At 46.0% G+C, this 15,512-nt stretch overlaps 1 protein-coding gene across 1 annotated transcript in view; it reads right to left on the bottom strand.

Annotated features, from left to right (window-relative positions):
- LOC106583995 (protein eyes shut homolog) overlaps positions 1-15,512 on the bottom strand; it is a 51,950-nt gene that overhangs the window by 9,606 nt on the left and 26,832 nt on the right. The window contains exon 7 of the mRNA XM_045698217.1: positions 8,516-8,637. Within this exon, the coding sequence (XP_045554173.1) occupies positions 8,632-8,637 (6 nt within the window). The 3' untranslated portion in view covers positions 8,516-8,631. The remainder of the gene's footprint in view (positions 1-8,515; positions 8,638-15,512) is intronic.

The raw sequence follows: 15,512 nt of genomic DNA, 5'->3' as shown, positions 1-15,512 counted from the left end.
TCAAACTGTCAAGGGGTATACAGAAATCTTCAATGCCAGCCAACGTCCTGTGTATGTCTAAGGTCCGGTGTGTGTTCGGTGTGTGTGTGTGTGTGTGTGTGTGTGTGTGTGTGTGTGTGTGTGTGTGCATGCGCGCTTGCGTGTTTGAGTGAATGTGTGTGTCCATTTTTGTGTGTGTGTGTGTGTTGTGCTTGCTGCTGTTTGAACACCTGCTAATTTGCATTTCATACACTGGAGGGGAGCTGTTCAACTTTGTCTGATATAATTTGTACACTGCAGGCCCCTATTCATAAGAGGGGGTAGGACACTGCAGGCCCCAATTCATAAGAGGAGGTAGGACACTGCAGGCCCCTACTCATAAGAGGGGGTAGGACACTGCAGGCCCCTATTCAAAAGAGGGGGTAGGACACTGCAGGCCCCTATTCATAAGAGGGGATAGGACACTGCAGGCCCCTGTTCAAAAGAGGGGGTAGGACACTGCAGGCCCCTATTTATAAAAGGAGGTTGGACACTGCAAGCCACTATTCAAAAGAGGGGTAAGGACACTGCAGGCATGTGTATGTGTGTGTGTGTGTGTGTGTGTGTGTGTGTGTGTGTGTGTGTGTGTGTGTGTGTGTGTGCATGCGTGCTTGAGTGAGTGTGTGTGTCCATTTGTGTGTGTGTGTGTGTGTGTTGTAGAGGTCGACCGATTAATCACCATGGCCGATTAATTAGGGCCGATTTCAAGTTTTCATAACAATCAGTAAACTGCATTTTTGGACGCCGATTATGGACGATTACATTGCACTCCACGAGGAGACTGTGTGGCAGGCTGACCACCTGTTACGCGAGGGCAGCAAGGAGCCAAGGTAAGTTGCTAGCTAGCATTAAACTTATCTTATGAAAACAAATCTTAACATAATCACTAGTTAACTACACATGGTTGATGATATTACTAGTTTATCTAACGTGTCCTGCGTTGCAAATAATCAATGCGGTGCCCGTTAATTTATCATCAAATCACAGCCTACTTCACCAAACGGGTGATGATTTACATTTACATTTACATTTCAAATGTAAATGATTTAACAAGCGCATTCGCGAAAAAAGCACTGTCGTTGCACCAATGTGTGCCTAACCATAAACATCAATGCCTTTCTTAAAATCAATAGACAAGTATATTTTTTTAAACTTGCATATTTAGTTAAAAGAAATTAATGTTAGAAGGCAATATTAACTAGGAAATTGTGTCACTTCTCTTGCGTTCTGTGCAAGCAGAGTCAGGGTATATGCAGCAGTTTGGGCCGCCTGGCTCGATGAGAACTGTGTGAAGACCATTTCTTCCTAACAAAGACCGTAATTAATTTGCCAGAATTTTACATAATTATGACATAACATTGAAGGTTGTGCAATGTAACAACAACATTTAGACTTATGGATGCCTCCCATTCGATAAAATAAGGAACGGTTCCGTATTTCACTGAAAGAATAAACGTTTTGTTTTCGAAATGATAGTTTCCGGATTTGACCATATTAATGCCCTAAGGCTCGTATTTCTGTGTGTTTATTATATTTTAATTAAGTCTATGATTTGATATTTGATAGAGCAGTCTGACTGAGCGATGGTAGGCAGCAGCAGGCTCGTTAGCATTCATTCAAACAGCACTTTCCTGCGTTTGCCAGCAGCTCTTCACTGTGCTTCAAGCACAGCGATGTTTATGACTTCAAGCCAATCAACTCCCAAGATTAGGCTGGCAATACCATAGCGCCTATAAGAACATCCTTTAGTCAAGGGTATATGACAAATGGTATAGAGAGAAATAGTCCTATAATTCCTATAATAACTACAACCTAAAACGTCTTAACTGGGAATATTGAAGACTCATGTTAAAAGGAACCACCAGCTTTCATATGTTCTCATGTTCTGAGCAAGGAACTTAAACGTTAGCTTTTTTATATGGCACATATTGCACTTTTACTTTCTTCTCCAACACTTTGTTTTTGCATTATTTAAACCAAATTGAACACGTGTCATTATTTATTTGACACTAAATTGTTTTTTTATTTATGTATTATAATAATTTAAAATAAAAGTGTTCATTCAGTATTGTTGTCATTGTCATTATTACAAATATATATATTAAAAAAGAAAATTGGTTGACCTCTAGTGTGTTGTGCTTGCTGCTGTTTGAACACCTGCTACTCTGAATTTCATACACTGGAGAGGAGCTGTTCAACTTTGTATGATATAATTTGTACACTGCAGGCCCCAATTCATAAGAGGGGGTAGGACACTGCAGGCCCCAATTCATAAGAGGAGGTAGGACACAGCAGGCCCCAATTCATAAGAGGGGGTAGGACATTGCAGGCCCCAATTCATAAGAGGAGGGTAGGACACTGCAGGCCCCTATTCATAGGAGGTTGGACACTGTGGGCCCCTATTCATAAGAGGAAGTAGGACACTGCAGGGCCCTATTCATAAGAGGAGGGTAGGACACTGCAGGGCCCTATTCATAAGAGGAGGGTAGGACACTGCAGGGCCCTATTCATAAGAGGAGGGTAGGACACTGCAGGGCCCTATTCATAAGAGGAGGTAGGACACTGCAGGGCCCTATTTATTAGAGGAGGTTGGACACTGTGGGCCCCTATTCATAAGAGGAGGTTGGACACTGCAGGGCCCTTTTCTTTAGATGGGGTAGAACACTGCAGGGCCATATCATAAGAGGGGGTAAAACACTGTAGGGCGCTTTTCATAAGAGGGGATAGAACACTGCAGGGCCATATTCATAAGAGGGGGTAGGACACTGCAGGGCCCTATTTATTAGAGGAGGTAGGACACTGCAGGGACCTATTCATTAGAGGAGGGTAGGACACTGCAGGGCCCTATTCATTAGAGGAGGGTAGGGGGAAAAAGAGAAAATCTAACAGTCATCTCATGATAAATAGATGCCTTCGGGAGACACCAATTCCTCACCTCGGGCTATGGAGAATATAGGCTACAAAATATCGCCGTACTCCCTTCATAAAGCACTACTTATATGGCTCTACCATAGGGCTCTCTCCACTGGCTTCCAGTTGAAGCTCGCATCCGCTACAAGACCATGGTGATTGCCTACGGAGCTGTGAAGGGAACGGCACCTCCATACCTTCAGGCTCTGATCAGGCCCTACACCCAAACAAGGGCACTGCGTTCATCCACCTCTGGCCTGCTGGCCCCCCTACCTCTGAGGAAGCACAGTTCCCGCTCAGCCCAGTCAAAACTGTTCGCTGCTCTGACACCCCAATGGTGGAACAAGCTCCCTCACGACGCCAGGACAGCGGAGTCAATCACCACCTTCCGGAGACACCTGAAACCCCACCTCTTTAAGGAATACCTGGGATAGGATAAAGTAATCCTTCTAACCCCCCCCTTAAAAGATTTAGATGCACTATTGTAAAGTGGTTGTTCCACTGGATATCATAAGGTGAATGCACCAATTTGTAAGTCGCTCTGGATAAGAGCGTCTGCTAAATGACTTAAATGTAATGTAAAGTAGTTCCCTATATTGGGAATAGGGTATAATTTGGGACAAATCTAATAATCAAATTTTTCCTTTGAAATCACCTTCATGGAGATGCAATTATCCCTAATAAGATACTGATGCTCTGTGGGACACTTTTTTTTTGCATAGAGGGAGCTAGAACAACTGCAATGGTAAACAAGGGCTATGGCAGAAATAACACCCTATACCCTACATAGTGCACTACGCCCTGGTCAGAAATAGTGCACTATGTAGGGAATAGGGTGCCATTTAGGACGTTATCAAGGTGTGAAGTGGGTTCCAGTTCCTGGCTGTCTCTATCTGAATAATGAGAGGAAGAATGGGGAAAAGACAGGAAACACGACTGCTGAACCAGGAACACAATAACACTGTGACCAAGACTGGGAATATCTTATCTTTCATTAACTTCAAGTCAGTGGAACTGTCACCTTGTCCTTCACATTGACATGTTGTGATATTGTATTGTCTTCTAGATGTACACTATTGCAAAACCAAGCTGTATTGTCAGTGTTTCAGCTGTTTTACCAGCAAGGTTATGAACCAAAACCTTGAAAAGATGTCCATACAAAAACATACAAATGCATTAAAATTGAAATAGCTGAGGAGCTTTGATAGGTGGATCAAGGATACAGTGACATGAAGTTCAGAGCAAAAACAATACAAATGATTCCTTCACCAGTAATGGATCCTAAAGGATTCCTTCACCAGTAATGGATCCTAAAGGATTCCTTCACCAGTAATGGATCCTAAAGGATTCCTTCACCAGTAATGGATCCTAAAGGATTCCTTCATCAGTAACGGCTCCTAAAGGATTCCTTCACCAGTAATGGATCCTAAAGGATTTCTTCACCAGTAATGGATCCTAAAGGATTCCTTCACCAGTAATGGGTCCTAAATGATTCCTTCACCGGTAATGGATCCTAAAGGATTCCTTCACCGGTAATGGATCCTAAAGGATTCCTTCATCAGTAATAGATCCTAAAGGATTCCTTCACCAGTAACATATCCTAGAGGATTCCTTCACCAGTAATGGATCCTAAATGATTCCTTCAACAGTAATGGATCCTAAATGATTCCTTCAACAGTAATGGCCTCTGCCTCTAAATCCATCCAAACTCCAATACATCCAACAACATCAATTCTTTCAAAATGAATTAACACAAAATGTACAGTAATCAGTTGTGTGTGTGTGTGTCTGCTCGCGTGTGTGTACGTGCTTACGCGTGAAAATGTGTGTGTGCGTGTCAGCCATGCTAATGTAATAAAATATTAGATCATTACTGCAACAGCAACAAACAATGTTACCAAACAACATCTACAGAAGGGGCCCCATGGGGGCCTCGCTGCTTCTTACACAGGTGTATCATTAACAGTGTTCATTTCCATAAACGCCAACACAGTGACAAAACAGAAGAAGATGATTTGCATCACATCAAACAGGTAATAACTAACACAGTGGTCGCTTCCCAAATTTACATTTACATTTTAGTCATTTAGCAGACACTCCTATCCAGAGCAACAGCTTCTGACCAGGGCCCATAGGGCACTACATAGGGAATAGGGTGCCCCATGGGCCCTGGTCAAATGTAGGGCACTATATAGGGAATAGGGTGCCCTATGGGCCCTTGTCAAAAGTAGGGAACTATGTAGGGAATAGGGTGCCCTATGGGCCCTGGTCAAAAGTAGTACACTATATAGGGACAATGATGTCATTTGGAACACACGGTTAATCAGCCAGCAATCTTCTTCATACAGGATGACAATAACCTCTTCAACCATGCAGTCAAGTGCCTGGTCTACTGTTTGATCATCATGGAGTGTTATTAAACAGTCAAGTGCCTGGTCTACTGTTTGATCACCATGGAATGTTGTTAAACAGTCAAGTGCCTGGTCTACTGTTTGATCATCATGGAGTGTTATTAAACAGTCAAGTGCCTGGTCTACTGTTTGATCATCATGGAGTGTTATTAAACAGTCAAGTGCCTGGTCTACTGTTTGATCACCATGGAATGTTGTTAAACAGTCAAGTGCCTGGTCTACTGTTTGATCACCATGGAATGTTGTTAAACAGTCAAGTGCCTGGTCTACTGTTTGATCATCATGGAGTGTTATTAAACAGTCAAGTGCCTGGTCTACTGTTTGATCACCATGGAATGTTGTTAAACAGTCAAGTGCCTGGTCTACTGTTTGATCAACATGGAGTGTTATTAAACAGTCAAGTGCCTGGTCTACTGTTTGATCAACATGGAGTGTTATTAAACAGTCAAGTGCCTGGTCTACTGTTTGATCATCATGGAGTGTTATTAAACAGTCAAGTGCCTGGTCTACTGTTTGATCAACATGGAGTGTTATTAAACAGTCAAGTGCCTGGTCTACTGTTTGATCAACATGGAGTGTTATTAAACAGTCAAGTGCCTGGTCTACTGTTTGATCAACATGGAGTGTTATTAAACAGTCAAGTGCCTGGTCTACTGTTTGATCAACATGGAGTGTTATTAAACAGTCAAGTGCCTGGTCTACTGTTTGATCATCATGGAGTGTTATTAAACAGTCAAGTGCCTGGTCTACTGTTTGATCAACATGGAGTGTTATTAAACAGTCAAGTGCCTGGTCTACTGTTTGATCATCATGGAGTGTTATTAAACAGTCAAGTGCCTGGTCTACTGTTTGATCATCATGGAGTGTTGTTAAACATGCTGCACAGTTCATGCATCTTTGATGGCTTACGTTTTACATCTAATCAAGACATGATGTCTCTTAATATTCTCATAGAAGCTAGGCAACATGGAGTATGTGTTGTACCAGACATATCCACTTGTAATGGATACATTCCAAGAATTAACAACAGGATTCAAAGAGATACATGCTACAGGGATAACAGTACAGTACAAATGGCAGAAATCCTTGGCAGTGGAAATTGAAATGCTTAGCACATCAGACAAATCATCTCACTCTGCACATAGACCATAGTGATTACACTAAACATAAATACTTCACATTCTTATGAGAGGATTTATAAAACGTTCGCAAACTCCACTACTAAGTGGAAATCTTTCATTTAAAGCCGTTCTGCTCCACCACTGGTGAAATAAATGGATTCCTCCCTGTCCCCGTCTCCATTTTAACCAGCTAGAACAGAGTTTTGCATTATTCAACAGAAATAAATGGTATCCTATTTTCTACCCTACAGTTCTGAGTCTGGAGTCTGAAGTGTATGAATCCTAACACCTTGTTTATTAATTTAGAGAGAGGAGGGAGGGCTGTAAGTGTGTGTGTGTTTGTGTGGGGTCTGTGTGTGTGTGTGTGTGCGTGTGTGTGTGCGCGTGTGTGTGTGTGTGTGTGTGTGTGTGTGTGTGTGTGTGTGTGTGTGTGTTGTCCCTCATGTAGCTTGAAAAGCATGAGGGGAGAGAAGGAAGATGGGAGCAAAGACAGAGGGGAGCGAATGAGGAGGGGAGCCAGGAGAGAGAGAGAGAACAGAGAGAGAGAGAGAGAGAGAACAGAGATAGAACAGAGAGCGAACAGAGAGAAAGGAGAACAAACAGGAGGAGAAAGGCTAGAGGAGAGAGCGAGAACAGAGAGAGAGAGAGAGAACAGAGAGAAAGGAGAACAAACAGGAGGAGAAAGGCTAGAGGAGAGAGCGAGAACAGAGAGAGAGAGAGAGAGCAGAGAGAAAGGAGAACAAACAGGAGGAGAAAGGCTAGAGGAGAGAGAGAGAACAGAGAGAGAGAGAGAGAACAGAGAGAAAGGAGAACAAACAGGAGGAGAAAGGCTAGAGGAGAGAGCGAGAACAGAGAGAGAGAGAGAGAGAGAGAACAGAGAGAAAGGAGAACAAACAGGAGGAGAAAGGCTAGAGGAGAGAGCGAGAACAGAGAGAGAGAGAGAGAGAGAACAGAGAGAAAGGAGAACAAACAGGAGGAGAAAGGCTAGAGGAGAGAGAGAGAGAGAACAGAGAGAGAACAGAGAACAAAGAGAGAACAGAGAACAAACAGGAGGAGAAAGGCTAGAGGAGAGAGAACAGAGAGAACAGAGAGAGAACAGAGAACAAAGAGAGAACAGAGAACAAACAGGAGGAGAAAGGCTAGAGGAGAGAGAACAGAGAGGAGAGAGAGAGAGAGAGAGAGAGAGAAGAGAGAGAGAAAAGAGAGAACAGAGAGAAAGGAGAACAAACAGGAGGAGAAAGGCTAGAGAGAGAGAACAGAGAGAGAGAATAAAATGTGAAAAGAAAGTGTGTGAAGATAAATATCAGATGAACAAGGGAGAGAGGGAAAGGGCAAACGACAGGGCATACAGTAGAGATGGTGAAGAGAGATGGTGAAGATGTGATGCTGACACAGAGAAACAGGATGTAGCATAATGTTAGACTATGTAAATGAAGATGTGATGGCTGACACACAGAGAAACAGGATGTAGCATAATGTTAGACTATGTAAATGAAGATGTGATGCTGACACACAGAGAAACAGGATGTAGCGTAATGTTATACTATGTAAATGAATATGTGATGGCTGACACAGAGAAACAGGATGTAGCATAATGTTAGACTATGTAAATGAAGATGTGATGGCTGACACACACAGTAATAGATGTGGATTGTTCCCAAGTGTTACAAAACCAAAGACATACCATAATATGAAATAAGCACACATAGAAACTTGGAAACTACCTCACTGGCCACAACTAAGAGTCCATTCCAGTTATACAGGGTGTTCCCCAGGGCTGTGTGCTGGACCCCCTACTCTCCATTATCTACCCCCCTGCCCCTTATTAAAACAAATCTGCTTTGTCACCTCATATTTGCCTGAGCATGTAATATATGACTTAATCCACTTCAAGGACCACATTGGAAATAAGTGTTGTTTCACCCTTTTGAATTGTTTATTTCTATTAGTGGTGGGCAACAATATTGATAATTCAATACCATATTGATATTGTTTGATATGGACATGAACGAGGCATGTCGTGATAACGTTGTATCCTTCCTAAATCAAACTCACCAAGTGGAGGTCTCTGCAGGTTGAGTTGTTGCTGCACATGTTGCTGGCACAGTCATATATGTCTTGATCACATCTCACACCAGCATAGCCAGGGTTGCACAGGCAGTAGAACCCATCTACCACTAAAAGGAGAGAAATATGTCAATTAGGTATAACTTACAATGTACTACGGATGGATTTGATAGTACATTTCTCACCTCTACCTATTCACCCTCTCTTTCTCTACCTATTCACCCTCTCTTTCTCTACCTCTACCTATTCACCCTCTCTTTCTCTACCTCTACCTATTCACCCTCTCTTTCTCTACCTCTCTCTACCTATTCACCCTCTCTTTCTCTACCTCTCTCTACCTATTCACCCACTCTTTCTCTACCTCTCTCTACCTGTTCACCCTCTCTTTCTCTACCTCTCTCTACCTGTTCACCCTCTCTCTACCTCTACTTATTCACCCTCTCTTTCTCTACCTGTTCACCCTCTCTCTACCTCTACTTATTCACCCTCTCTTTCTCTACCTATTCACCCTCTATTTCTCTACCGCTCTACCAATTCACCCTCTCTTTCTCTACCTCTACCTATTCACCCTCTCTTTCTCTACCTCTACCTATTCACCCTCTCTTTCTCTACCTCTCTCTACTTATTCACCCTCTCTTTCTCTACCTCTTCACCCTCTCTTTCTCTACCTCTACCTATTCACCATCTCTTTCTCTACCTCTACCTATTCACCATCTCTTTCTCTACCTCTTCACCATCTCTTTCTCTCTCTACCTATTCACCAACTCTTTCTCTACCTCTACCTATTCACCATCTCTTTCTCTACCTCTCTCTACTTATTCACCCTCTCTACCTCTTCACCCTCTCTACCTCTACCTATTCACCATCTCTTTCTCTACCTATTCACCATCTTTCTCTACCAATTCACCATCTCTTTCTCTACCTATTAACTCTCTCTTTCTATACCTCTGTCTACCTATTCCCCTCTCTTTCTCAATGAAAGCCTGGTCATGTGCTCTCTCTCTCTCTCTCTCTCTCTCTCTCTCTCTCTCGTGATCTAGTGAAGCCAACATAGTAAACGGACAGAAAAGGGAAGTGTGAGATAGAAAGAACTGTTACAAATGTGTCGATTTCTGTGCACCATGTCAGAAATCAGAATCTCCCAGGGCTAATAATCCAATTCCTATTTCTTATTTTCTCTTTATTAATCATTGATGATGTTAAAGAGATTCATCGCCATCTCCTTTTCTTACCAAGTTTGCCTCCAAAATGGCATCCATAGGGCTGTGGTCAGAAATAGTGCACTACGTAGAGAATAGAATGCCATTTGGGACAGAGACCACCACAACAGTAGTACACAGTCAGTGGCAGTGACAGGGGTAATTGCGACGGTTCTTCCAGGGGAGTGAATTTATTACAACCCGTAGCCATGGGTCCTTCATTATCCCAAAGATTTACCATGTAATATATGCTGTCACTCTGTCTTTGGTGTGTGTAGCTGCTATTACTCTCATTAAATGCTTTAGGTCATGGGTGGCAGTGGCATTACTCATCCCAGCTGATGGGGCTAGTTGGCTGGGGCTGGGTGACTGGGGCTAGCTATATGAGGCTGGGTGGCTGGGGCTAGGTATATGAGGCTGGGTGACTGGGGCTAGGTATATGAGGCTGGGTGACTGGGGCTAGCTATATGAGGCTGGGTGACTGGGGCTAGCTAAATGAGGCTGGTGGCTGGGGCTAGCTATATGAGGCTGGTGGCTGGGGTAGCTATATGAGGCTGGGTGACTGGGGGTAGCTATATGAGGTTGGTGGCTGGGGTAGCTATATGAGGCTGGTGGCTGGGGTAGCTATATGAGGCTGGGTGACTGGGGCTAGGTATATGAGGCTGGGTGACTGGGGCTAGGTATATGAGGCTGGGTGACTGGGGCTAGGTATATGAGGCTGGGTGGCTGGGGTAGCTATATGAGGCTGGGTGACTGGGGCTAGGTATATGAGCCCGGGTGACTGGGGCTAGGTATATGAGGCTGGGTGGCTGGGGCTAGGTATATGAGGCTGGGTGGCTGGGGCTAGGTATATGAGGCTGGGTGACGGGCTAGCTATATGAGGCTGAGTGGCTGGGGCTAGGTATATGAGGCTGGGTGGCTGGGGCTAGGTATATGAGGCTGGGTGGCTGGGGCTAGGTATATGAGACTGGGTGACTGGGGCTAGGTAAATGGGGCTGGGTGGATGGGGCTAGGAAATGGGGCTGGGTGGATGGGGCTATGTAGATGGGGCTAGGTGTCTGGGCCCGGGGGCCTGGTGCTAGGTAACTGGGGCTAGGTAGATTGGGCTAGGTGGCTGGGTGGCTGGGGCTAGGTGACTGGGGCTAGGTAGATTGGGCTAGGTCACTGGGGCTAGGTACATGGGGCTGGGTGGATGGGATTGTGAGGAGCTCTACTCTCCCTGGTGACTCCATGTTTGGTCGGTGTAGCTGAGCTCCAGGTCTTGAAGGCCAGCCTGTGAGCCTGGAGGGACACCACCAGCCACCCAGCCCCCTCTGCTCTCAGGCTCTCAGGACCGCTCAAGCCAACTGCCCCCAACAAAAGGCATCCGCATCCTTCCCAGCCGAAACAATTTGGAAGAGTTCATGCATATATTATGATTACATTTTCTGACGTTTTGTTCGTTTTATGCTTTTTTGGAGGCAAGCCGAAGTCGGTAACCTACTTCCCAAAAGTATCTTAAGGTTAAGTTCATCGTTAGAACCTTCGTAATGTCGCACTTGAAAACACTCGTACTTCCGGGTTTGGAGCGAGTAGTCGTGCTGCACTTCGCTCCGCAGGTAATATTACATTTCATTACATTACAACGGTTTGATTTGTTTGATCTGAGCAATTTTTTAGCTAGCTACATAGCTGTCTTTGTATCAAAGATAATTGTGTAGTTTAGAGTAATTATCGAGGTTAGCTAGCCAGCTATTTTCGTCCTCCGCGACGCCGTTCTCCTAACTTAGTCAACACTGCTAGCTAGCCAACTTCTACCGACTAGCAGCACTGTAGAAACTAATACATTACAACGGAACGATTTGATTAGAGTAGTGTTAGCTAGCTACATAGTTGTCTTTGCTGTCTTTGTATCTAAGATAATTGTGTAGTTTAGAGTAATTATCGAGGTTAGCTAGCCAGCTATTTTCGTCCGCCGCGACGCGATGCCGTTCTCCAGACTTAGTCAACACACCTAGTCAACATCAAACCCACTGCTAGCTAGCCAACCTTTACCGACTAGCAGCACTGTAGAAACTAATACATTACAACGGAACGATTTGATTATTGTAGTGTTAGCTAGCTACATAGTTGTCTTTGTCATAGTTTGATAATTGTGTAGTTTAGAGTAATTATCGAGGTTAGCTAGCCAGCTATTTTCGTCCCCCGTGACGCCATTTTCCAAACCTAGCCAACTATTACCGACGAGCAGCATTGTAGAAACGAAATACATTACAAAGGAACGTCTTGATTAGTGTTATGTTAGCTAGCTAAATAGTTGCCTTTGTATCATGATAAAGGTGTAGTACTGAAACTATCGAGGTTACCTAGCCAGCTACACTTTCAAACAAAGTCAACAACGCAGCCACTGCTAGCTAGCCTACTTCACCAGCCAGCAGTACTGTATCATTTTAGTCATCTTAGTCAATAAGATTTTTGCAACGTAAGCTTAACTTTCTGAACATTCGAGACGTGTAGTCCACTTGTCATTCCAATCTCCTTTGCATTAGCGTAGCCTCTTCTGTAGCCTGTCAACTATGTGTCTGTCTATCCCTGTTCTCTCCCCTCTGCACAGGCCATACAAACGCTTCACACCGCGTGGCCGCTGCCACTCTAACCTGGTGGTCCCAGCGCGCACGACCCACGTGGAGTTCCAGGTCTCCGGCAGCGTCTGGAACTGCCGGTCTGCGGCCAACAAGGCAGAGTTCATCTCAACCTATGCTACCCTCCAGTCCCTCGACTTCTTGGCGCTGACGGAAACATGGATTACCACAGATAACACTGCTACTCCTACTGCTCTCTCCTCGTCTGCCCACGTGTTCTTGCATACCCCGAGAGCATCTGGCCAGCGGGGTGGTGGCACTGGAATCCTCATCTCTCCCAAGTGGACATTCTCTCTTTCTCCCCTGACCCATCTGTCTATCGCCTCCTTTGAATTCCATGCTGTCACAGTTACCAGCCCGTTCAAGCTTAACATCCTTATCATTTATCACCCTCCAGGTTCCCTTGGAGAGTTCATCAATGAGCTTGACGCCTTGATAAGTTCCTTTCCTGAGGATGGCTCACCTCTCACAGTTCTGGGTGACTTTAACCTCCCCACGTCTACCTTTGACTCATTCCTGTCTGCCTCCTTCTTTCCACTCCTCTCCTCTTTTGACCTCACCCTCTCACCTTCCCCCCTACTCACAAGGCAGGCAATACGCTTGACCTCATCTTTACTAGATGCTGTTCTTCCACTAATCTCATTGCAACTCCCCTCCAAGTCTCCGACCACTACCTTGTATCCTTTTCCCTCTCGCTCTCCTCCAACACTTCTCACTCTGCCCCTACTCAGATGGTATTGCGCCGTCGCAACCTTCGCTCTCTCTCTCCCGCTACTCTCTCCTCTTCCATCCTATCATCTCTTCCCTCTGCTCAAACCTTCTCCAACCTGTCTCCTGATTCTGCCTCCTCAACCCTCCTCTCCTCCCTTTCTGCATCCTTTGACTCTCTATGTCCCCTATCCTCCAGGCCGGCTCGGTCCTCCCCTCCTGCTCCGTGGCTCGACGACTCATTGCGAGCTCACAGAACAGGACTCCAGGCAGCCGAGCGGAAATGGAGGAAAACTCGCCTCCCTGCGGACCTGGCATCCTTTCACTCCCTCCTCTCTACATTTTCCTCTTCTGTTTCTGCTGTTAAAGCCACTTTCTACCACTCTATTCAATTCCAAGCATCTGCCTCTAACCCTAGGAAGCTCTTTGCCACCTTCTCCTCCCTCCTGAATCCTCCTCCCCCTCCCGCCCCTCCTCCCTCTCTGCGGATGACTTCGTCAACCATTTTGAAAAGAAGGTCGACGACATCCGATCCTCGCTTGTTAAGTCAAACGACACCGCTGGTCCTGCTCACACTGCCCTATCCTGTGCTTTGACCTCTTTCTCCCCTCTCTCTCCAGATGAAATCTCGCGTCTTGTGACGGTCGGCCGCCCAACAACCTGCCCGCTTGACCCTATCCCCTCCTCTCTTCTCCAGACCATTTCCGGAGACCTTCTCCCTTACCTCACCTCGCTCATCAACTCATCGTTGACCGCTGGCTACGTCCCTTCCGTCTTCAAGAGAGCGAGAGTTGCACCCCTTCTGAAAAAACCTACACTCGATCCCTCCGATGTCAACAACTACAGACCAGTATCCCTTCTTTCTTTTCTCTCCAAAACTCTTGAACGTGCCGTCCTTGGCCAGCTCTCTTGCCATCTCTCTCAGAATTACCTTCTTGATCCAAATCAGTCAGGTTTCAAGACTGGTCATTCAACTGAGACTGCTCTTCTCTGTGTCACGGAGGCTCTCCGCACTGCTAAAGCTAACTCTCTCTCCTCTGCTCTCATCCTTCTAGACCTATCTGCTGCCTTTGATACTGTGAACCACCAGATCCTCCTCTCCACCCTCTCCGAGTTGGGCATCTCCGGCGCGGCCCACGCTTGGATTGCGTCCTACCTGACAGGTCGCTCCTACCAGGTGGCGTGGCGAGAATCTGTCTCTGCACCACGTGCTCTCACCACTGGTGTCCCCCAGGGCTCAGTTCTAGGCCCTCTCCTATTCTCGCTATACACCAAGTCACTTGGCTCTGTCATATCCTCACATGGTCACTCCTATCACTGCTATGCAGACGACACACAATTAATCTTCTCCTTTCCCCCTTCTGATAACCAGGTGGCGAATCGCATCTCTGCATGTCTGGCAGACATATCAGTGTGGATGACGGATCACCACCTTAAGCTGAACCTCGGCAAGACGGAGCTGCTTTTCCTCCCGGGGAAGGACTGCCCGTTCCATGATCTCGCCATCACGGTTGACAACTCCATTGTGTCCTCCTCCCAGAGTGCTAAGAACCTTGGCGTGACCCTGGACAACACCCTGTCGTTCTCCACTATCATCAAGGCGGTGACCCGATCCTGTAGGTTCATGCTCTACAACATTCGCAGAGTACGACCCTGCCTCACACAGGAAGCGGCGCAGGTCCTAATCAAGGCACTTGTCATCTCCCGTCTGGATTACTGCAACTCGCTGTTGGCTGGGCTCCCTGCCTGTGCCATTAAACCCCTACAACTCATCCAGAACGCCGCAGCCCGTCTGGTGTTCAACCTTCCCAAGTTCTCTCACGTCAACCCGCTCCTCCGCTCTCTCCACTGGCTTCCAGTTGAAGCTTGCATCCGCTACAAGACCATGGTGCTTGCCTACGGAGCCGTGAGGGGAACGGCACCTCCGTACCTTCAGGCTCTGATCAGTCCCTACACCCAAACGAGGGCACTGTGCTCATCCACCTCTGGCCTGCTGGCCCCCCTACCTCTGAGGAAGCACAGTTCCCGCTCAGCCCAGTCAAAACTGTTCGCTGCTCTGGCACCCCTATGGTGGAACAAGCTCCCTCACGACGCCAGGACAGCGGAGTCAATCACCACCTTCCGGAGACACCTGAAACCCCACCTCTTTAAGGAATACCTAGGATAGGATAAAGTAATCCTTCTAACCCGCCCCCCCCCCCCCCCAAATGATTTAGATGCACTATTGTATAGTGGTTGTTCCACTGGATATCATAAGGTGAATGCACCAATTTGTACGTCGCTCTGGATAAGAGCGTCTGCTAAATGACTTAAATGTAAATGTAATCTAACGTCTTATTCAGACCACCTATAGAACAGCTAAGTGCGTCCTTAGATGTTTTTTTTTGTTGCCCTCCCGTTGTCAAGCCGCCCTGTATTTGCAACATCATAGTGGTGCACTAAGGTGGTGATAAGCCC

The sequence above is a fragment of the Salmo salar genome, chromosome ssa01 (genome assembly GCF_905237065.1).
Source record: "Salmo salar chromosome ssa01, Ssal_v3.1, whole genome shotgun sequence".
Lineage (NCBI taxonomy): Eukaryota > Metazoa > Chordata > Actinopteri > Salmoniformes > Salmonidae > Salmo > Salmo salar.
Note: the sequence above shows the minus strand (reverse complement) of the source record. Positions and strands in the feature narration are given on the sequence as shown.